Raw genomic sequence first — 23,684 nt, forward strand, 5'->3', positions numbered from 1 at the left:
CGCCCGTGGGATTTAAATACGCCTCCCGGATGCCCCCCCGGTTAACCCATGACAAGGTCAGACGCAGATCGCCCCCCCCCACCCCAAATTCCCATCCTTCGCCCCAAGCATAGCCGGGCTTCCGGACCCATTTATCTGGTCCAAATACCGGCTGTCCGGTCATGTAACAAGCTTCGGTTAAGCATCTCTCTTCCCCGCCCCTAAACTTGCATCCACCTTTGCCCCGAGCCAGAAAACAACTCCTGAGCTGGCTACTCCAGAACGTAAGCAGACCTCAAGGTACAGAGAACATTATCTCGGGTCTTTCACTCCCCCCCCCCCCCAACCTGCCTCCCACCCCCTCCCACTTTCCACTTTCCCAGGTCCCTCGAGCCTTGTTTACTCTTCTCTGTAAAAGAGAAAGCCCTTGGGCCGCAGGCTTTGAAGTGAGTCCCATGACTGCAGTCTACTTTCTACCTTTTGGAATCATCTCTTCTACTGAAGTAAACCTAGATCCGTGTTTGTTGTTGGAGCTAGAACTCAGCCCAAACTTACCCTCCCCCACCCCAGCTACACCCCCGGACACCTAAGTAATTTGCTTTTTGGTAGACTCACACGCCTTTAGCAAAACTCCTCCAGCCTGATGGCTTTGATACCTCTCCCACCCTGATCCCTCAGCGGTAATCTTCTCAAATAAAGTCTGGCTCAAATCGGGATTTGTTTTTTACTTGACAGTTGTTAGTGCCGGACACAACTTGAGATTTGAGTTTCACCAGCAGACCCCTGCCGTCCCTTCCCAAGTTAAAAGGCAACTTGTGAGTCTTTTGAACTCTTCTCCTGTTCAGCGATCTATGGGGATCTATGGTGAGTTCAACTATAAAAATAGTGCTTCTCACCTATCTGCTGAAGTACTCAGAGTTACTTTGATTCCTTTGGACAGAGCGGCTTTTTTTTTTTTTTTTTTGAGATAGGATGGGCTGGCATGGAATTCTGATTTACCTGAGATAGGATGGGTTGGCATGGAATTCTGATTTTCCTGAGATAGGATGGGCTGGCATGGAAATCTGATTTTTCCTTGCCTAAGTTTCCCAAGATTACCAGCTTGCAGCTCCACCTCGGAAAAGAGACATCTCTTTGGTCCTCGGTGAGACTCCTCTGGTGTTTCTTCATTTGTTCAATGTTTTTTCTCTGTCCTTCTTTGGGGAGGTACTGAGGGCTGCCTCACCTAGCCCCTTTTTGCCTTGCATATTTTCAAGGTAGGGTCTCACTTTATGCCAGGGCAGGCCTGGGCGGCTGTCCTGCTCAGGCTTCCTCTGGTCACTGGGCACCGACATGTGTACCCAGCCATTGTTCTTTCCCTGTAGCCAGCCGTTGACTGAGATAAGAGTCTCCTCAACTTTGATGCTCCAGCTTTTCTTCAACCATGATTCCTTTGATCTCTACCTCCCAAATAACCAGGTCTGAGCTACTATGTACCCTGGTTTGTTCAGTGTTCTTACATGTATGCTTTTTCTTTATGCCCATATCATTTGAAGCATTCTTGTAAAAAATCTGTTGACTAGCTGGGAGCTGATGGCTCACACCTGTAATCTTAGCTACTCTGGAGGCTAAGATCTGAAGATCTTGGTTCAAAGCTACCCTGGACAAAGACTCTCCAGGTAACAAGCAAAAATGCCAAACTAGAGGAATGGCTCAAGTGATAGAGCACCAACTGTGAGCCAGCCTAGCTGACTAGAGCCGGGAGAGGCCTTGAACAAAAACCTTAGCTGGGGATTCTAATTTTCCTTGACTAATTGTTTTTTAAATGCAAATACTGTTCATTGGCTTCTTATTGGTCTTCTGTTCAAGAGAAATGTATATTTCAGTACTTTGCCTTTTATGTTCCTTTTGTTTTAAAAAATGGGGCTCATGCTGACCTCAAATTATTCCTTCCTGTTTCAGCCTCCCAGGTGCTGGGGTTACTGTAATGAACCATCACACCTAGCTCTCCTTTCCCTATTTTTGAATGTTTTTTTTTTGTTGTTGTTGAGCTATCATACCTTTTGTTGTTTCTCTCTCTATATATGAGTATTAATACTTTCTCAGATATGAAGAAAAATTTGCATTTTTCTCACCATTCTGTGGATTGTCTTTAAGAGCTTTTCATAGAATCCTTTGGTACACACAAGTTTTTAAGTTTGGTCTAGTTCTATTTTTTGCCAGTCTTAGGGCTTGAACTCCGGGCCCGAGCACTGTCCCTGGCTTCTGTTAGCATTCCCCCACCCCCCTTATGTCCTCAGCTCCTCCCGTTAGCCCCCAGATCCACCCATACCTAAACTCCCTGCCCTAGAACTATAATGGGCCACTCCCGCTCACCATTAAGACCTGCCTACTTCCCCTTTAGCCCCAGAGAAGCTGCCACCTGGATGAGGTACAGGGGCCTTGTTCCCTCTCCCGTGGGAGATCTGGCCCCACTAATAAATCTCCTTAAAACCTTCTCCTGTCCATGACTACTGGGATGGCTGGGACATATCCTTTCACCTTTTTGCTCAAGGCTATAGCACTCCACAACTTGAGCCACAGCACCCACTTTTGGTTTTTCTGTTTATGTGGTGCTGAGCAATTGAACCCAGGGCTTCATGCATGCTAAGCAAACACTCTACCACTAAGCAACATTCCCAGCCCTAGTCCAGTTCTTTTTCTGGAACTTTTTTTTTTTTTTGCTTATGCTTTTGTTGCCACATCTAAGAAACTATTGTCAAATCCAGTGTCATGAAGATGCTCCTCTAGGTTTTCTGCAAAATTTATAGGTTTAGTTCTGATTGTTAGGTGTTTGATCCATTTTGAGTCAGTTTTACATATAGTGTTAAAATGAGTGTCCAGCTGTTACCAGATTAGGGGTGAAAGGGTTCCCTTAGCTTTCAAGTTTACATGCAAAAGTCATAGATTCTTGAGGTCCACTCATGAAAAGCATTTCAGAGCTTCACGAAAAGGAGAATCTCACAAGGCAGAAGTTTTAGCAAGAATTTATTTTAGCACCTAACAATATAAAGTAGGAAGAGATAGAATTTTTTTAAAAGGGCTGGGAATATGGCCTAGTGGTAAGAGCACTTGCCTCGTATACATGAAGCCCTGGGTTCGATTCCCCAGTACCACACATGTAGAAAACGGCCAGAGGTGGCGCTGTGGCTCAAGTGGCAGAGCGCTAGCCTTGAGCAAAAAGAAGCCAGGGACAGTGCTTAGGTCCTGAGTCCAAGCCCAGAGACTGGCACAAAAAAAAAACAACCAAAGAATTTTTTTAAGAGGAGAAACATTTTTTTTGTTCTCTAAGTAGGAAATCAATTAAAGACTAAAAATACTGATTTCTTTATATTTCAGGAGCTGAGAGAATATACTGTGGTCATGTTATCTAATTGTCTAATCCTTAGGCTGTGGTTCTGGGTAGTTTACTATTCTGAAACATGGAGATGGGATCCAGGCCCATCCAAAACACGCTAAGCCACATTCCCAGCCCATGTTTCCCATTCTCATAACTTATCTAAGAATAGGTGTGGTGGGAAGGCAGCTAGTTTTGTTCTGTTTAGTTTGTTTTTTGTTGGTTGTGGGGCTTGAGCTCATAGCTTGGGCACTGTCTCTGAGCTTTTTCTGCTGTAGGCTGGAGCTCTGTCACTCTGAGCCACATTCCACTTCTGGTTTTCTGGTGGTTAATTGGAGATAAGAGTCTCTAGGACTTTCCAGCCAGGCTGGCTTTAGACCTAGATCCTCAAATCTTAGCCTGCTGAGTAGCTAAGGTTACAAGAGTGAGCTACTGCAGCAGTTTTAGTTTTTATTCTTATTTTAAAATTTAGAATCTTTGTTTTTTCAGATCCTGGGGCTTTAACTTGGGGCCTGGGGGCTGTCCCTGAGCTCCTTTGCCCAAGGCTAGGGATCTACCACTTTGAGCCAGAGCTCCACTTCCTGCTTTCTGGTAGTTAATTGGAGATAAGAGTCTAATGGATTTTCCTGCCTGGTCTGGCTTTGAACCGAAATCCTCAGATCTCAACCTCCTAAGTAGCTAAGATTACAGGAGTGAGCCATTAGTGCCCAGCTTAAAATCTTTGGCTAGGTAAATTTATAGACATACAAACATTTTGTCAAATTTTGTGGGCACCAACAAAAGTTAAAACAAAGTTTCAGGGTTAGGGATTTAACTCGATGAAAGTACTTACCTGGTAAGTGCAAGGTTCTGAGTTTGGTCCTCAGCTCTGTAAAATCAAACAAAAACAACCCCAAACTTCAGATACCTTTCAAGTTAGAGGAATAGTTCCAGTTATCCTACAGTCTTATTTCCAAGTGTACAAGTACAACTCTTAAATACAATAGTGCTCATTTAGTTAAGACAAAATAGATGGAGGACAGTTTTTTCTTTTCTTTTTTGTGACAGTACTGGTGCTTGAACTCGGGGACTGGGTGCTATCGGTTAGCTTTTCAGCTCAGGGCTGGAGAGCTACCATTTGAGTCACAGCTCCACCGTCTGCTTTTTGTTTTTTTTGTTTTTTTTGTTTTTTTTGGCCAGTCCTGGGCCTTGGACTCAGGGCCTGAGCACTGTCCCTGGCTTCTTCCCGCTCAAGGCTAGCATTCTGCCACTTGAGCCACAGCACCGCTTCTGGCCGTTTTCTGTATATGTGGTGCTGGGGAATCGAACCTAGGGCCTCGTGTATCCGAGGCAGGCACTCTTGCCACTAGGCTATATCCCCAGCCCCACCGTCTGCTTTTTGATGGTTAATCAGAGTAAGTCTCATGGACTTTCCTGTGCATTCTGACTTTGAACTTTGATCCTCAGATGTCAGCCTCCTAAGTAACTAGGATTAGAAATGTAATAAATGTACTTATGTTTACTTTTATTTATTTATTTCTCTAGTACATATAGTGTGAAAAACCAGATAACTTTTCAGTGTCTATTTTTTGTGTGTGTGCTGGTCTGGGGCTTGAACTCAGTGCCTCACTGTTCTTGATCTTTTTTGCTCAAGGTTAGTGCTCTACCATTTGAGCCGCAGCTCCACTTGTGGGTTCTTTTTTTTTTTTTTTTGGTAGTTATTATAGATTAGAGTTCATGGACTTTCCTGCTTGGGCTAGCTTTGAACTATGATCCTCAGAGCTCAGCCTCCTGAGTAGTTACATTATAGATGTTAGCTATGGTACAGCAAGGCTTGCTCTCTTTCCCTCCCTTCTTTCTTCCTACTTTCCTTTATTCTTTATTTTCTTCTTCTGTCTTTTTAGTTTTGTGTGTGTTGGTTTCAGGGCCTCTTGCTGTTACTTGGCTTTTTGCTTATAGGTGACCTTTTACTGCTTGACCCTTGCCTCTAGTCCAGCATTTTTCTAGTTAATTGGAGATGGAGTCTCCAGCACCCCACTAAGCCCTTTCTTTTGTCTATTATATCTCCTTCCTTATTTTGTGGCTCAAGATGCATCTTAAGCATTATTACCTCTCTAGAGGCTTTCCTTACATCCCTGCTTGGATCGGAGCCCTATGATATACTTCATTCTTTCTCATGACATTGTATGCATTGAAGCCAGTTTCAGTCTCCATGCCCAAACTCCTGGGATTCCATGTATTAGGTTTGGCTACTCACCCCTATACCAAGTAAAGAGACAATGCGGGCAGAGGAAGGAGGAATGGACTTGCTGTGAAAGACAGCGCTTTAACTCTAGGTTTTATAGACAACATACTGGGGGCTGAGGGAGAAAGGGTCGTGTCATTATAAACAGTCCTGGTCAAAGTATGCTATTTGATTATTAGTTCAGTTCTTGTTTTGGAGAGGCTTTTAGAGAAGTTGTCATTACTGTCCTTACTGGTCAGGCTAATCAAATCATTGTTGCCTGGTGGGTGGTCTATCCTGAGTGGTAGTGATCAGTGCTATTTTCTGGAATCCAAGATAATTAATTGCATATTGACTGCAGAAGAATGGCATAGAGCAAAAACTGACACAAAGTGGAGGCAGGTATGCCAAGTTTTTCTCCTGCTCTTAGTTAATTCATAGGCCCAATTAAGTAGCTAGTGCTCTTCAGCAAAAACATCTTTAATGTGAGGTCCTGCGGAGGTCTCTGAGAGAGGAAAGAGAAGCCTTCAACTCAGACCATGGGAGTTCTTGACTTCATGGCAGAAATTCAAGGATGATGAAGTGTAAGTGTGGCTCAGAAGTCGAGTGCCAGTCTTGAGGGAGAAACCAAGAGTATAAGCCCCAGTACTGGTGTGTGCGCACATATGTGCAATGTGTATGCAAACACACACACACACACACACACACACACACACACACACAGATTTAAGGATGAGTCAGAGCCAGGCTCTGATGGTTCTTGTGTGTAAACCTAGCTACTCAGAAGGCTGAGATAGATCTGAGGATCTCAGTTTGAAGCCTGCCAGGCAGGAAAATTTGGGACTAGGCTCTTCTCCAATTAACTACCAAAGTGCTAAAAAGGGCTCAAGTGCTCAAGTGGCAGACCACTAGCCTTGAGAAAAAAGCTAAGGGACAAGTGCCCAGACCCTGAGGGAGTTCAAACCCCAATACCAGGAAAACACACACACATAAACACACACACACACACACACACACAGAATTTAGGTATGAGAGATATAAACATTAGCATATAAGAAAATTTCATATTTAAGAGGGTAGAAGGAGGGTAAGAAAGAAACAACTTTTTGATGGGTGCCATTGGCTTACATCTATAATTCTACCTGCTTAAGGAAGCGGAGATCAGAGGATCATTGTTTGAAGCCAGCCTAGGCAGAAAAGTCCAGGATACTCCATTTCCAACTTGTCAGCAAAAAGCTGGACTGCAGGCATGGCTCAAGAGGTATTATACCAACTAAGCAAGCCCCAGCAAGAGTGGTACCCATTCATTGTACCAACACACACACACACACACACACACACACACACACACACTTTTTTTTAGCCAACACTGAGGTTTGAACTCAGGACCTTGAGCTCTTGCTTAGCTCAAGTTCTTTTTTTCTGCTTTACTTTTGAGTCATACCTTCACTTATGGCTTTTTGCTGGGTAATTGGAGATAAGTGTCTAAGTGATTTTTCTGCCTAATTTTGTGATTCTCATATTACAGCCTCCTGAGTAGCTAGGATTATAGGCATGAATCACTGGTGCCTGGCACAATTGTATCTTTAAGTAAGGAATGTTATATTCATTTGGGGCCACATTCCTGAGATTCTATGCTGTAGTTCTTTGTACTGACCATTTGGCTAATCAATCTCACTATACTCATATTGTCCTATCTGTTCCTTACTCATTGTGTGAGTCAGTGAGAAGGCCAAGAGGGCCAAACTAGATGACACATAATTATTCACTGTCACTTTGCAGGGACACTATGTAGAATGACACTAAGTTGTTAACGACAGCAGTGTTTTTTGCTTAAGGTTGAGTGTCTTAATGGGGCTATTTGCAGTTTTCTGTGAGGTTTGTGAAGTTTTAGTACTATGTACTAGCAAAAAGTGGGAGATACATTTTGAGTCCTTTCCTCTTATTTTCCCTATCTCAGTTCCTAGCCTTTTTCTTCATTCGTTCCTTATCTGTGATCCCCCTCCCCCACCATGGGACTTGAATTCAGGGCCTGGGCACAGTATTTGATCTCTTTTGTGCCAGGCTAGCACTCTACCACTTGAGCTACAGTGCCACTTGGAGCTTTTACTGTTTCTGTGGCGCTATGGAATCGAACCCAGGGCTTCATACATGTTAGGCAAGCACTCTACCACTAAGCCACATTCTGAGCCCTAACTGGTTTTAGAGTAAACATTTGTTGTTAGCAAATGGTATAAATTAGATTAATCCAAAATGCAACATTGTTTTTATTTTTTTCCCCCAATCTAGGACTACAAAAACCAAGGGAAGGGGCTGGGGATATGGCCTAGTGGCAAGAGTGCCTGCCTCATATACATGAGGCCCTGGGTTCAATTCCCCAGCACCACATATACAGAAAATGGCCAGAGGGGGCGCTGTGGCTCAAGTGGCAGAGTGCTAGCCTTGAGCAAAATAAGAAGCCAGGGACAGTGCTCAGGCCCTGAGTCCAAGCCCCAGGACTGGCCAAAAAAAAAAAAAAAACAAAAAACAAAAAACCAAGGGAAGGAAAATAGATAAATGCTTTGTCAATTTGCCTACCATATAGACCTTCTTTGGACATTGCTACCTTCCTACCCTACTTAAGGCAGCCTGTTTTCTGCAGGTTAATGAAACTATTCTGTTCAATCATGTCATAACCAAGAAAATTCAGGTCTATTTCCGTTCTGAGCTATTCACATCCTTCAAGAGGTTGGTTATTAGTAGTGGTGGATAGTGTCTTGGGGGAGGGTGTGCAAATTAGTATCTGTTTTCCTGGAATCTATGCTGCTTACCCCACAGAACACCTATTCTCATTGCCAGTGCTGCAAAGTGGAACTTTGATGCCATTTGATTTTTACCCAAAATTCTCCCAGTCTTATTTTGTCAGCTAAATAAACAGGAAAAACTTTAACCCAATAAACAGAGTTTGTGATTTTATATTTGTATATATATGTACATATCGTATGTACATGATTTTATTTTAGAGTTAACATTTGTTATATGTTGTGCCCACTTTGTGAACTTGTGAGTTTGGGGAATGAACATTCTTCCTACATAACAGCTGCGTTTTCCTTACTGTGTGGCTTATTTTTTTTTATTTCCAAGTTCAATGACAAATTCTGATTGTCAAGAGTCAGCTTTCTGTCCTCATTCTTCTGCCTGCAGGCGTGGAGCGGACAATAATAAGTGAGGCTATCTGAAGATTCTTCATTAGAGCTCAGTGTCTAAGCTTATCGGAAAGAACCCTGTCTCGCGTTGTGAAAAGACGCAAGGTTCTGGCATGTTTTCCTTTGAAGCTTACTGTGTGACACATGCCATAGATGTCATTTTCATTTTTATAGCCCTAGGAAAGTGTGTCTTGCCTTAGGTGGCTCTAGAACAACTGCCAGCCCTGCGCCCTCACTGGCCTTAGCCTTTGTCGGCCGGCTCTTCCTGGCCCCATCCAGGTCACCTAGGAGGGTGTGTACGTCGGGTGCTCGGGCCAGGCTAGGCGCGAAGAACTGGGCACCAAGTTCCACCCCGGAACTCGTCCTACGCCCGGTCGGCCTGGCCGCTCCCGCCTACCAGCCCAGACAGCGGGCGAGACCTAGCCGCCACCGAGCTGACGGCCCAGAGCGGCCCCACCCGGGCCGCCGCGCGCTGACGTCACGAGAGGGGCGGGGCCTGAGGGTGGCCTGGGGAGGGAGGGGGCGGGGGAGGGAGCAGGGAGCTGGGACCAGGAGGGCTGCCTGTCCTTAGAGCGCCCCACAGTGGCCAGAGCCGGCATCGCCACCCCCCCGCCAGCCCTGCGGTGCTGGAGCCCTGACGTACGGAGATCGAGAGAGAAAGGGGCAGACATGGCGGCTCCGCTCGGTTTCTGCTGAGGAGGGTGAAGCCGGCGGAGGGTCTGGGCTGCCAGCCTGCAACATCGCTCCCGCTCGCCATTCCTTGCCTTCTCGCGCCGCCCTCCTTCCCGCTGCCCTGCCCTGCTCTCGCTCGCCCTCGTCTGCATTCCGGCTTGTCCGGGCCGGCTTGTTCCTCCCGGCCCGGCTCAGCTCCCCTGGCCCCGAGTGCCCGGCCGGCGGGCGGACCAGCCCTCCTCGGCGCTCCCGGGAGCGGCAGCTCGCGGCGTGGGCCCCGGCCCCCGGGCTGGACCATGGTGAACACCCGGAAGAGCTCTTTGCGCCTTCTCGGGTCCAAGTCTCCTGGGCCCGGGCCTGGGCCTGGGGCCGGAGCGGAGCCTGGGGCGGCCGGAGGCAGCAGCCATTTCATCTCCTCTCGGACCCGCTCCTCCAAGACCCGCGCTGCCAGCTGCCCGGCTGCCAAGGCCGGGGGAAACGGAGGCGCCGGCGGCGCTCCGGACGAGGCCCGGGTAAGAGCGCGGCGCCCGGCGCCCCGGTGCCTGCAGGCGCCGGCCGGGCCGCCCCGGCTTTGTCTGGCGGGGTTGGGGGGCAGGAAGCCTCCAGCCGAGACCGCCCGGCGGCCGAGTCGGGCCGCGGGTGCGGCGGAGGGCAGCGCCGGGGAAGGGTCGCCCCCCGAGCCCCCTGGGCTCTGCCGGCCCGGTTCTTTTGTGTGGAGAGCAGCCCTGGAGTCTGGGGGAGCGGGGTCTGGGGGGGTTCTTTCCCGGGCATCAGGACGGCCAGCGTCCCGGGTCCTCGCGGGGCACCGGAGGGGGGCTGTGAGGGGAGCCGGGGCGGGGGGCCCGGGTGTCCGGGTGGAAGGGTCGCCGGGGAGAAGGGAAAGTTTTCCTCCGTGTCAAGCCTGGGAAAGTGTGTCAGCCCCCGGCGCGGTGGCACTCCAGCGTACTCCTAGTTTGGGGGTGGTTCGAGTTGGTGAGGAAGTGAGCGGAGCTCCAGTTGGCAGCCGGGCAGAGATGCTGAAAAAAGTTTCCTAGCTGCTCTGGCACCAACTTTAAAAACAAAACGCCTTCGTCTCTCCAGGCGAGACGTCCTGCTCGGTACCGTACAGCCGGGGACCGGCCAGCCGGCGGCCCCGGGTCTGGCGGGGGAGGGTGGGGGACTCAAGGTTCACGTCACCGGGGAAGTGTCTGGAATGGGCCCCAGAGCCCCAAATGACAGCTTCTCGGAGGGGGGTCTGTGTTTTGTTAGGGAGATTGTGTACCTAGGGTGAATTAGCATTGTTTTTGACAAGCCGTTGCTAGAGGGACATTTGAAGAAGCAGACGGCGATTTAGTTCTTTTTTTTTTTTTTTTAAGATCACTTTTACAATGTAATTTTAAAATCATTTAAAAAAGGGTCTTTTGAAAAGAGGTCGATTTTTTTTTTCCTACAGTGTAAAATGCGAAGCTGGCACCGAGATTTGTCACTTTAAAGTTACTGATAAGTTTGTGATGTTCTGAGATGGGTTGTGAATTCAGAGGAGACTATTGCTTCTGTCTCAGAAAGAAGCTAAGTAAGCAATGTGGCCGACTGGACAGTGGTTTTCATTTAAAGTATTCATTTAAATCTACGTCATTTTGTTACTATGGGGGTAGTGGAGTACAAAAGATTAGTGTGTTTTTCTGTGCCTCATAATGTTTTGACACTAATCAGAATGAATCTTGGTAAATACAATAAATATTTTTACCACACTATGAAATCCATTACTTGTGCATTTGGAAATAGGTTTTATTTGCTAAAACTCTGCAAAGGACTGTTGAAACTACCTTATTTAGTAGACTATTTTAGGATCTCATAGGTTGAAATAAAGCAAAATCTGTAGGTTGCTTAAACTATTCAAAATAAGTATTCTAAAGACTAGATTGTCTTTAGGAACTAGTCTAGGCATGTACAACTTTCTTGACTTGCTGATGTTATCATATGTAATATATTTTTAAGAAAAAGTATATCTTCTGCACTTAGAGTGCAAGCATGTAATTGTGTCATGGTATGAATGCTCAGTCTGTTAGAACTCATCTGAAGCAATTAGCTCATTTCTCACTGATTAGTTTGTGGTTCCATTTTTGAATTCATGGATATCATGCTGTCCTCACCCCCTGAGGAATAAGGTGAGGTAATTTGTCAAGCAGCTGTTATGGAGATGTTAAAAGGCACAGAATCAATAATCTAATGTGGAAATGAACATTTAGTAGCTTTTAGATTGCTAGAAGAATGAAAGATATTAGAGCTCTTTCTAGAAGCACAATAATGAAACATTTTATGAACTGCTTTAAGATGTTTTAAAACATCATAAATAACAGGTGACTGAAGATTTACTCTGAAATCCTTGCTTTTCAGACTAAAAAAAAGATTTTTAATAGCTTTAGTAGGTGATGGAATGACCTACTTATTCTGAGGAATTTTTAAGACTTTCTAGCCTTATATTGTGTTTGAACTATTAAAGAAGATAAATTTGAATTTATTAAGTTTATTGAATACACATTTGATGAAGTAGGCCATTTTTTGCTGTATCTTACTGAGGTGGATTGTTTTGTGTCTGGTTTTCTTCTCTGTTTGGATTTCATGTTGCCAGGAATTTCCTTGCTGTCACCTTGTTGGTGTATTTAAAAGTACCAGGTACTCTATGTGGCCTTCGCATCTGTAAAGTACTTAATGGAGAATGAGGCTACTCAGGCTGTTGCTGTAGTTTGTGTGTGTGTGTGTGTGTGTGTGTGTGTGTGTGTGTGTGTGTGTGTGTGTTCATGGGGCTTGAACTCTGGGCCTGGGCGCCCAGCTCCTCAGTACCAGGAATACGCTCTAATCGCGAGCCACAGCGCCACTTCCGTTTTTCTGGTGGGAAAGTGGAGATGAGAGTCTCAGGGCCTTTCCTTCCCCGGCTGGCTTTGAACCGCGATCCTCAGATCTCAGCCTCCTGAATAGCTAGAATTACAAGCCAGATCCACCAGCTCCTGGCTTAGTTCCTTCTTTTGCAGCAAGAAATGTTTTCCTCTTTGTAAGATAATAATTAAGGAATTTCCCCTTTGCTGCTCTTGCCTTCTTCACTACACTATGCAGTTTTTTACTTCTCTTTTTATTTTGTTCACTGTGTTTACGTACATTTTCATGTCTTCTAAAATGCCATAGCACCAAGAGCTGTTCTTGGTTTGCCTTTTCTCTAAGTGGTTCTCTTCTGTCTTGATTTTCTTACTATTTTTGATATGTAAAAATGCTGTTCTTAATGTAGACAACTTTATGAGTTTGAAGAAAAGTATACATCTGTGAACCCTTCACCACCATTGAGACCAGAGCCATGTTCATTATTGGTCTGTTATGTTTCTACATATATAGACGTTAATCTATACCTAAATGTATATATACATACATAAACTTTTTATGGTAAGACTAAAAGATCTACCTTTTTAGACAATTTTACACTATTCTTAGGTGTAGGTGCTATGCTACATTGTTGCATGATTGCTAGAGTTACTTTATATGGTATTAGTGAAACATTTTTACCTTTTACCACTGCCTGCTCACTTCCTACTTACCTAGCTTCTGGTAGTCTACTCTCTGCTTTTCTGAGTTTGGCTATTTTTGGTTCTACATATAAATGAGCTCATACAGTATTTATCTTTTTGTGTGTAGCTTAGTTTAACTGATTGCAATGTCTATTAGGCCCATCCATGTTGTCGTAAATAGGATTTCCTTTTTTTTAAAGGTTGAATAATATTCCATTGCACACACATTGCATACACACACTACATTTTCTTTATGATTGTATCTGAACTGTGCTGTGTAGATTGTCTTAATGTGTTAGCTACTATGTATAGTGCTGTAGTGGGTATGGGCATGTGCATATGTCTTTGAAATACTGAGCTTGGCTTCTCAGAAGTGAGACTGCTGAATCATATGGTAAACCCATTTTTATTATTTGAGAACTACCCTTCTCATATGTTTCATATGGTAGCCATAATATTTTTGCCTTCCATGGATGTGTACTGGGGTCTTATTCTTCACATCCACACCAACACTTTTTTTCCTTTAAATTTGTAATGGTCATTCTAACTGGAGTGAGATAACCTCATTTTTAAAATTTGCCTTTACACAGTAACTAGTAAGACAGAGCAGTTTTAAAAACACCTGTTGATATTTTTGTATCCCTTTAAATTTTTTATTGTTATTTTAGAGGTAATATACAACAGTCTTACCTTTACATACTTCTGGATGTCTTCCTCTTTTGAGAAATATCTGTTGGGGACTTTTGCCTTCTGTGTGTGTGTGTGTGTGTGTGTGTGTGTGTGTGTGTCTGTGTGTCATTCAGTACTGGATCTCTTCCACTTGAGCCACAGCTCCATTCTTGGCTTTTTGCTGGTTAATTGGAGATTATAGTCTCAAATAATTTCTTGCCTGGGCTGGCTTTGAACCATGATTCTCTGATTTCAGCCTCCTGAGTAGCCAGGATTACAGATAGTAAGCTCAGCTCATTTTGCCATTTTCATTTTTTAGTTGGATTTGTTCATCCTCCCCACCCTCCTTTTGTGTGTGTGTGTGTGTGTGTGTGTGTGTGTTAGAGACAAACTCTGAGTAGGCAGTCTACACTGAGCCACATCTCCTCTCCACCTGTGTCTTCAACCATCCTGTGGTAGATCCTTAGAATTCTCTATTACAAGTCTTATTCTAGGTAAACCCATGACTTATGGGTAGGATTACCACTTGATTTGAGAATTAGTGGGTCCCTTCTAGTGTTTTCATCTGAACTGAGAATTTTTTTTTAAGTTCTTTCAAGGTGACACATTACTTTGAATTGTGTTTGGCAATTTTTTTTTGTTTATTTGTTTTGTTTTTGTTCCACTCCTGGGGTGTGGACTCAGGGCCTGAGCACTGTCCTTGGCTTCTTTTTGCTGAGGAATCGAATCCAGGGCTTCATGTATATGATGCGAGCACTTTACCACTAGGCCATGTTCCCAGCCCCGTGTTTGGCAATTTTTTAAATGTAGAAAATAATGAAGTATCATTTGTGTGCATTATCAACCTTATTATGTGCACAGTCACCTTGAGCTAATCAACTTGAGGGTTTTGATCTCACTGTGTAAAATCACTTGTGATTTATCTTTTTTTGGTGATGGTCTCCAGGCTTGAATTCAGGGCCTGACTGCTGTCCCTGAGCTATTATTATTTTTTGCCGAAGGTTAGCCCTCTACTACATGAGTCACAACTATGCTTCTCTTGCTTTTGGTGGTTAATTGTTTTGTTTTGTTTTGTTTTGTTTTTTTGGCCAGTCCTGGGTTTGGACTCAGGGCCTCAGCACTGTCCCTGGCTTCTTTTTGCTCAAGGCTAGCACTCTGCCACTTGAGCCACAGCGCCACTTCTGGCCATTTTCTGTATATGTGGTGCTGGAATTGAACCTAGGACCTCCTGTATACGAGGTGAGCACTCTTGCCACTAGGCCATATCCCCAGCCCTTTGGTGGTTAATTGAAGACAAGAATCTTGTGGACTTTACTGCCAGGGCTGGCTTTGAACCTTAATCCTCAGATCTCAGCCTTCTGAGTAGCTAGGATTAGCCACCAGTGCCCAGCAGCAATTGTGATTTTTGAATAAAAAGTTACATGGAAGTATGTGGAAAGACTGTATGTGATATATGTTAACTTTAAGCAAGATTTTTAAAGTTTTGTGTACTGGGAATTGAATCCAGGGCCTCACACATGCTAAGCATGGACTCTGTCCCTGAATACTTTGTAGTTTAGATTTTTTTTTTTTTGGCCAGTCCTGGGGCCTGGGCTCAGGGCCTGAGCACTGTCCCTGGCTTCTTTTTGCTCAAGGCTAGCACTCTATCGCTTGAGCCACAGTGCCCCTTCTGGCCATTTTCTGTATATGTGGTGCTGAGGAATTGAACACAGGGCTTCATGTAGATGAGGCAAGCACTCTACCACTAGGCCATATTCCCAGCCCTGAACATCATTTTCTGATGAAAGTTTTTTTTTTTAATTGGATTGTGTCATTTGTAAGGGGGGATTTCATTGTATGTCTCCACACATTTACACAATATTCAAATCAATTTCATCTCCTCTGTCACACTCCAGGCACCCTTCCTTCTAAAAATAACAAGTTTCCTCTTCTCTTTGAATAGTTGTAAATAATCTATTTTGACAGTATTCTGTCTTCCTTACCTGATGTTTGTTTGTTTATTGTGCCCATCTTGGGGCTTGAACTCAGGATCTGGGCACTGTCCCTGAGGTTTTTGCTCAAGGCTAGCACTCTACCACTTGAGCGACAACACAACTTCTGGCTTTTTGGTAGTTAATCAGAGGTAAGAGTCTCACAGACTTTACTGCTTAGACTGACTTTATTGGAACCAGGATCTTCTCAGATCACAGCCTCCTGAGTAGTTAGGGTTACATGTGTGAGCCATTGGTGCCCAGTCATGATGATAGGTTATTAATACCAAGAGCAGTCTTGGTCTTGGGGTAGTTAAAACATTTTAGAACATTTTGTATGCGTGCATTTCAGGATTTGGTAGAATACTGTTGGCCCTAAGGAAACCAGTGGTAGTCCCAGTGAGTTTTATTTTCTGTAGCCATGGTAATCATTACCTTTGTACATTTTTTTTTAAATAAAGAGAATTGACTCTACTTTTGAGATTTCTCATGAATCCTGGAAGAGCTGTTAAAAAAAGCAAAGAATAAGATATTATCTTCTCAAGGAAATGAATAGAGATTGATTGTACTCATAGACTTTCTGATATAACTTTGAGGAAAATGTTTATTATTCTGTTTTCCCTTTTTCTGTATGTGGATTAGTAGTTATCTAACATTTTTGAAGAACTATTATTTTCCAGAATTTCTTTTCTTCTGTTTATAAGAAGCCAAGATCATCTATCCTTTTTAAGAGAGAATGCTTTAAGTTGTTCTTTGTAACCTCTTTAAACTATTCCCTTCCTCCTTCCCTATCTCCCCTCTCTCCCTTCTGGTATAGCTCTGCTGGCCTTGAGTTCTCTATCCTCCTGCCTCTATTTCTCAAGTGTTAGGATTACTGCTATGTAACACCACACCAGGCTATTTCCCTATTTTTCTTAATTCACTTCTTGGAAGAGTAGATGTACCCTTACCTGTACTTTATTACCATTCTCTTACTTCTTTACCTTGTGATTTCCACCAAGCTTTTCACAGAAGTTGCCCCACTAGAAAGAATAGTGACCCCCCTAATTACAAATTCACAAGCATATCAGATTTTCTCTGTTAAATTCTACTCCTTTCAATAGCATATTTTTCTCTGGTTTCTGTGACATCCCATTTGCTCATCCCTTTTATAGGCATTTTAAAAGGTTTTGACTTTTGCCTTCTTGTGTGTTTTTATTCCATATATTACCTGCAGTCTTTCTTTTACTCCCTTGTTTTATGTCCATTTCTATTCCTTACCTCACTTTATCTCCTTATTGCATTTCCCCTAGGCTGATAGACATCTCCCTAAATTTCTGGTTAGAATTCCAAATCATAATTCATAATTAGAGCTGTGCTCTAGCTGTTCGTGCCATATCCTAAACAACCACCACCACCACAAATTTTATACACGTCCTTACTGTCTCTCTGTCTGTATGCCCCAGTAACTGGGACTTAAACTCAGACCTTGGGTACTGCCCCTTAGCTTTGTCACTGAGGGCTAGCACTCTACTAGATGAGCCACAGCTCCTTTTCTCAGATTTCAGCCTCCTGAGTGGCTAGGAATTATAGGCATGAGTGCCCTGCTTGTATTTATTTTGAATACTGCTATCATTAATCTAATTGTTCATGTTTTCTGTATTAACAGTTTCTGTTAGGCTACCATCAAGTCTTGACTCTCATTTAAAAATTGCTGTACTTGGATTTATTTTTGTCCTCAGATTAAATTCTGACAAATTTGAATTTGGACTTGAAGCCTTCCTTGTTTCATTATTTTAAGTTCTTTTGTCAAAAAAATTTTTTTTTAATTCTTTTTTTTTTTGGCCAGTCCTGGGCCTTGGACACAGGGCCTGAGCACCGTCCCTGGCTTCTTCCCGCTCAAGGCTAGCACTCTGCCACCTGAGCCACAGTGCCCCTTCTGGCCATTTTCCATATATGTGGTGCTGGGGAATCGAACCCAGAGCTTCATGTATAGGAGGCAAGCACTCTTGCCACTAGGCCATATTCCCAGCCCTCTTTTGTCAAATTTTATTAATTTTGCTTAGAATTGTGAATAGTCAGTGTTTGTGGTAACTGATGATTACGGTTTAGGATATGAAGATTTAAGAATATGGTCTTTGCAAATTAGAAAAAAATTTCAGAAGTAGTTTAAAAATAAAAGCAAATGAGGCTGGGAACATAGCTCAAATGGTAGAGCCCTGCCTAGCAAGCATGAAGTCCTGAGTTCAATCCCCTGTACCACCACCATCACTACCACCACAAAAGACAAGGGGGATACTGAATTTTTCATTGTACTTTTACATTTGAGATTATTACTATTAGATTTCCCTTGGAAGTTATCTCATCCTTCCTTAAGTCATGATTCACAATGTTATAAGTTCTACTTTAAGTTGTTAGAAAATACCTTTGCATTCCTATGGAAAATTCTATCTTTTTTTTTTTTGCCAGTCCTGGGCTTGGACTCAGGGCCTGAGCACTGTCCCTGGCTTCTTTTTGCTCAAGGCTTGCACTCTACCTTTTGAGCCACAGCGCCACTTCTGGCTTTTTCTGTTTATGTGGTGCTGAGGAATCGAACCCAGGGCTTGGGGCATGCTAGGCAAGCACTCTACCGCTAAGCCACCTTCCCAGCCCAATATTTGATCTTTTAAGGTTTGTTAGGAAGATGAGAAAGGAAGGAACAGACCGGACTCATCTTCCACAGGCAAGGAGCAACAAACCTTCCCGCAGGGAAAATGGGGGTTGTGTGAGGGGTTGGATTTGGGTTGGGCTTATATGGGTCTTCACTAGGGAGCATAAAATAAAAAAACGGGCTATGAGCTCTTGAGGGCCAAGGGTGGGTGCACTTAGCCAGGTCCACAAGGGAATGCTTCACTTGGGGTGAGGAAACTTTCAGCTAAGCCAAGGTCAGAATGACCTGCCTACAGTCTAGCATGTGTGCACACCTGGTGCTTTTTGTGACCCGAGGGAATGAGACTGGCTCATTCCTTCAAAGTTCAACATCATTTATGATGTCTTCTACTATTTTTGTCCCCCCATTCTCCCTCCGTTTTTCCGTTCCTCCCTTCCTTTCTGTTTGCTTTGAGAATTTTGTATAGTATTTTCTATGGCATATACCATTGTGACTGTTTATATCAACCTGATAAACTGTATATTGAGTTGAAGTATCAAGTAATTCTTAATTTTCTCTTTCTCTCTCTCTCTTTTTTAAACTGTGTGCTGGTCCAGGGGCTTACATTTAGGGCCAGGGTGCTTTTGTGCTCAAGGCTAGTGAGCTCTATCACTTGAGGTACAGCTCCATTTCTATCTTTTTTGTGTGGTTAATTGGCGATAACTGCCTGAGCTGGCTTTCAGCTTCACTCCTCAGATCTCAGCCTCCTGAGTCTCGGATTACAGGAATGAGCCACCATATTCCAGTCTCATATCTTTTCTTTTACCACTGTTCTCCCTGTGTTATGTAATAGCAAGCTATCAATAAATGTTTATAAATGAAATTATTCTCTTAGTCTGAGATTTATTTCCTACGTGTGGATTGTAATTATTTTGGCATAGATTGCTAAAAACCATGGGTAGATTGTATGATCTCTGAAATCTTTGTCATGAAAGTGGTGACGCCTTCCCTCAAAGGGTTAGGTTATAATTAGTAAAATGCTTTGAAGATGAAAAAGTTACGGTAGAACATTATGAATCCTGTTAAAGGTAAATTGTTAGCATCAGGTTTGTAGATAAAAGCTTTCCCAAAGGTTGAAGTTAATTAAATGGTGCTGAAGTAATTATTTTGTAGCTATTTACATCTTGTTTATTTATATTGCCTAATTTCTAGATTTCTTTGTAGGAGCCTTTTATAATGCTGTTTATACTGGGTCTTAGAGCCATGTCAGGATTGAAACCCTCTCATGAGAAATAAATACACCAGTACGGTTAGGATCTTATGCCTTATATTGCCTCATATTGTACTTAAACTGTGTTATTTGCCTGAGGTCCTCTAACTTTTATGTGCTAAGCATCATTTGGAGGCATTATTAAAAATCTTACCCTTCAAGAGAGTCTAGTTTAACAGGTTATATTTCTGTAGTGACTAATGCAGGTGATTTCTGTTTCAGTATGTAAAAAAAGCTGTCTTTTCTATTTAAGTGGCTTGTTTAAAAGTTATTGCTTTGGTCTGGTGGCTTGGCTTCTTATTGGTTATTCTAAGACAATATCAGCAAATGAAGAGGAAAAGAGGAACTACTTTGGGGTAAGAAAGGGCTTTTGCGTTGTCTGGTGGAATGTAGACACACCTAGGAAATAGCTGAGGGTGTGGCTGTGTTTTGAGATTGCTTGTGAACTGTTACTCTTATTTCAGAGTCATTTTATGTAAATACATCCTACTCTCTTCAGACTAGCCAGTCATGAGTAGGTTGTGAACCTGAGCTTAACCAATCTGAGCAGAGGGGCAAGGCCTGCTTTGTTAGGGATGAAGAAGGTGCAGCCTGCTTGTTTTGTGCTGGATTGCCAGACTTTTATCTGAGACTTTGTGGAGTTTATTGTTGTGCTTAGGTGGTTCTTGGAGAGTATATTTATAACAAAGTAGTATGTTGGCAACAGTTGAGAAATACTCTGGCTGGTGGAACTGAAAAAGGCAATAGAATATGATAATGGCTAATAAACAGAGAACCTCAATTCTGTTGACATTTAAAAATTACACACTCAGATCACTTAAATGCTGGATTTCAAATATGTTGTACTTTTTGGTGTTTGTTTTCATAGTATAAATAGTACTCATTTGCAGTTTGTGCCTAAGACTCAGTACCTAAGATGCTTCATGAAAAAAGAGCTTAGTCAAATAAGTTGTGAAACAATTATGTATAAATGTTGCAAGTAGTAGAAGGGAAATATTAATTTCAGGAAGATTTCATGGAAGAAATCCTAATGAAAGAGTGATTGGATCTGATCGGAAGGAATCATCATCTGCTATCTAAATAGGTAGTTTATAGGTATTAGTTTCTGTATCCACAAACATTTTAGAACAAATGATGTGTCTTCCTCAGCAGTTACTTTTTGATTATGTTACATAATAATGCTTTTGTTCTGTCTTTGAGGTAGTGTTAAGGATTGAACCCAGGAACTTGGCATGCCACTGAGCTTTATCTTATATAATAATGCTTTTCAAACTCTAACACATACGTGAATCACCTGGGGATCTTGGTTACAATAGTTTCTGATCCCATCAGCCTGGGAGTGGAGCCTGCATTTCTTATGAGTTCCCATACGCATATTGCTTATGCGTGCTTTCAACATACTGACCTTCACTAAAAGGAAGTGGCTACTTCGGCCATGAAGGGAAAGTAGAAGATAAGCCTAGAGAATTGTGCCAGAAAGCAAGGAACCACTCAAAATGATGGCACATGGCAACCAATAATTGAGTCATTTTGAAGGGGCTTTAATTTGAGCAACTAAATAAGTAAAGGATTACAGCTCATAGCAGAAAGTAACAGCTGATATAAATGTGTAAGTGAAGGGGGGAAAGGAAAGCTTTTAAAGTAGAATGCGAGCTGAAAATGTAGGATGTAGGAATTAGTCACTGTCATAGGGAGACTGAGGATTTGTCTAAGGACCATGTATCAGAATGTTATTTTTTGTTAATTATCTGAACATTACCTAATCAGATACAAAGGGAAAAGTGACAGTTTTACATAGAAGAAACTTGGCACACATCCATTTGGCAGGATGATCATGGTTACACCTTCAGTGGTAGGAAGGTTGAGTACTATGCACAACACCATTTCTGTAAGGTCCACCCCTGGGAGGGTTCCATACTGATGCCCCCACCTGTCTAAGGTCTCCATCCAATACCAGCTTTACCTAGGTAACTGGCATACCTAGAGGGAGCCACCTCCCCTCCCCGGCCACGCCTCCACGTCCCTGCCCTAGAAAAGGCTTGGGCAGGCCCTGGGTCGCCCCATCTCTCTGGCCATGCATCATCTCAGCCACAGGCCAGCACTTCAGGAATAAACCTTTCTCTCCTGCCTAAATTCCCCAAGGCATTCTCCTTTATCATCTACCTACCTTAATAAACCTTATAATTTCCAAAGTGTATAGCCTAAAAGAGGAATATCAGATGCAGATTGAAGTATTGTCTTAGACAATAAAAGCTCTGTACTCCTGTAGTTAAGGGCATGAAAGAAAAAGATGGGAAGCACTGTTCTAAATTGAAGGAGACGGAAGTCATCTGATAACTACATGCAATGTATATTCCTGGACATGATCTCAGATCTGAAGAGATACATTATTGACATACTTGGTAACATTTGAATGTGTTTGTGGACTGGCTCATTTTATACCTGGTTGGGAGTGTTGTGTGGTAGTATTATAAATTGTCCTTAATCTGGAAGGCATATGTTGGACTATTTATGTGTCGTGTCATAGACTGCATATCTTAGGTATATATTCTAGATAATCATATATTTTCTTGAAAATTAATATAAGAAACTAAGCACACTTAAAATTGTTACAGTTATTTTGTGGTATTGGAGGATGAATCTAGGGACTGTTAATCAAGTACTCTATCACTGGGGCCATGCCTCCAACCCCTAAGTAATTTTTTTGTTATACTTTTCATTTTTGTTGAGCTCTATTTGTAGCCTAGGTTGATCTTGAACTTGAAATTTTCCTGTCTGAGCTTCCTGAGTGCTGGGATTGCAGGGGTATATCACCATGCTCTGTCTTTTCTGTTTATAATTTTAATCTTTCTAACTTCCATATGTATAGATAACTACATTTTGATATATATATGTATTTATTGTGATTTAGTAAATAGTTATTAAGAAATACTCTTTTTAGCTGGGTGCTGGTGGCTCACGCTAGTCCTGGGGCTTGAACTCAGGGCCTGGGTGCTGTCCCTGAGCTTCTTTTGCTTAAGGCTAGCACTCTACCACTAGAGCCACAGCAGCACTTTTGGCTTTTTCTGTTTATGTAGTACTGAGGAATCGAACCCAGGATTTCATGAATGCAAGGCAAGCACTCTACCGCTAAGCCACATTCCCAGACCAAAGTACTGATTTTCATTATCCAAGAATATTAGTTTGTTTTCATTAAAATAATATATTTTAAAATTGTTTTTCAGAAAGATGAAATTGATGGTAGTTTAAGTGATAGCCAAGTATCTCCTCCCGCCAAACGCACTTTGAAACAACCAGATTCAGTTTGCAAAGACAAATCAAAATCACGAAGTACTGGTCAGCGAGAGGAATGGAACATAACAACTGGTCAGACCAGGTGAGAAGGGAGAATTCATGGGTTGTTTTTATATAAATTATTTGATGTGATTCAGGGCCAATATTAACGCTAATTGTCTTACGTTCTAAAACATGTGCCTTATAATCTAATTTATAGTAAATGTATTTTATTTGTATATATTTTTTGTGTGTAATTTTGTTTTTCCCAAATATGCTGTAAAACATATTTGTTTTATAATGATATATAGTACATAATGGAAACTATAGAGTATACTAGAGTAGAAAATGTATATATTACACATATATGTAGTAAGTAATAAAAACTTACTACTTCAAGAATAAGGATGAGGGGCTGGGGATATGGCCTAGTGGCAAGAGTGCTTGCCTCGTATACATGAGGCCCTGGGTTCAATTCCCCAGCACCACATATACAGAAAATGGCCAGAAGTGGCGCTGTGGCTCAAGTGGCAGAGTGCTAGCCTTGAGCAAAAAGAAGCCAGGGACAGTGCTCAGGCCCTGAGTCCAAGCCCCAGGACTGGCCAAAAACAAAAAAACAAAAAACTACAACAAGAATAAGGATGACTTTTGCTTGTCGGTTGTGAGGCTTCAGCTCTGGGCCTGGGTGCTGTCCCTGAGCTCTTGAAGAGCTCAAGGCTAACGCGCTACCACTTCCCAGTTTGCTAGTGATTAATTGGAGATAGAGTCTCATGGACTTTCCAGTCTGGACTGGCTTTTGAGCCACAATCCTCAGATCCCAACTTCCTGAGTAACTGGGATTACTTGTGTGAGCCACGGGCACCCAGCAAGGATGACTCTTGACTGCACATTTGTACTTGTACTTCTGGAATTTTAAATGAGACATGGGGTTAGATCTATGTTTTATTGGAAAATAAAAATCTCC

General features: G+C 42.8%; 1 protein-coding gene across 6 annotated transcripts in view; it reads left to right on the forward strand.

Moving 5' to 3' along the window:
• The first annotated feature begins 98 nt into the window (after nucleotides 1-98).
• Atad2b (ATPase family AAA domain containing 2B) overlaps nucleotides 99-23,684 on the forward strand; it is a 115,635-nt gene continuing 92,049 nt past the window's right edge. For 4 of the 6 annotated variants that reach the window (XM_048353340.1, XM_048353341.1, XM_048353342.1 and 1 more), the window contains exons 1-2: nucleotides 9,371-9,906; nucleotides 22,672-22,823. In XM_048353340.1, the coding sequence (XP_048209297.1) occupies nucleotides 9,691-9,906; nucleotides 22,672-22,823 (368 nt within the window). In that variant the 5' untranslated portion in view covers nucleotides 9,371-9,690. Of the gene's footprint in view, nucleotides 280-549; nucleotides 844-9,370; nucleotides 9,907-22,671; nucleotides 22,824-23,684 lie in introns of those variants that run through there. The other 2 variants (XM_048353346.1, XM_048353344.1) reach the window with 2 other exon arrangements.

Source organism: Perognathus longimembris, chromosome 8 (assembly GCF_023159225.1).
Source record: "Perognathus longimembris pacificus isolate PPM17 chromosome 8, ASM2315922v1, whole genome shotgun sequence".
In the NCBI taxonomy this organism is placed as follows: domain Eukaryota; kingdom Metazoa; phylum Chordata; class Mammalia; order Rodentia; family Heteromyidae; genus Perognathus; species Perognathus longimembris.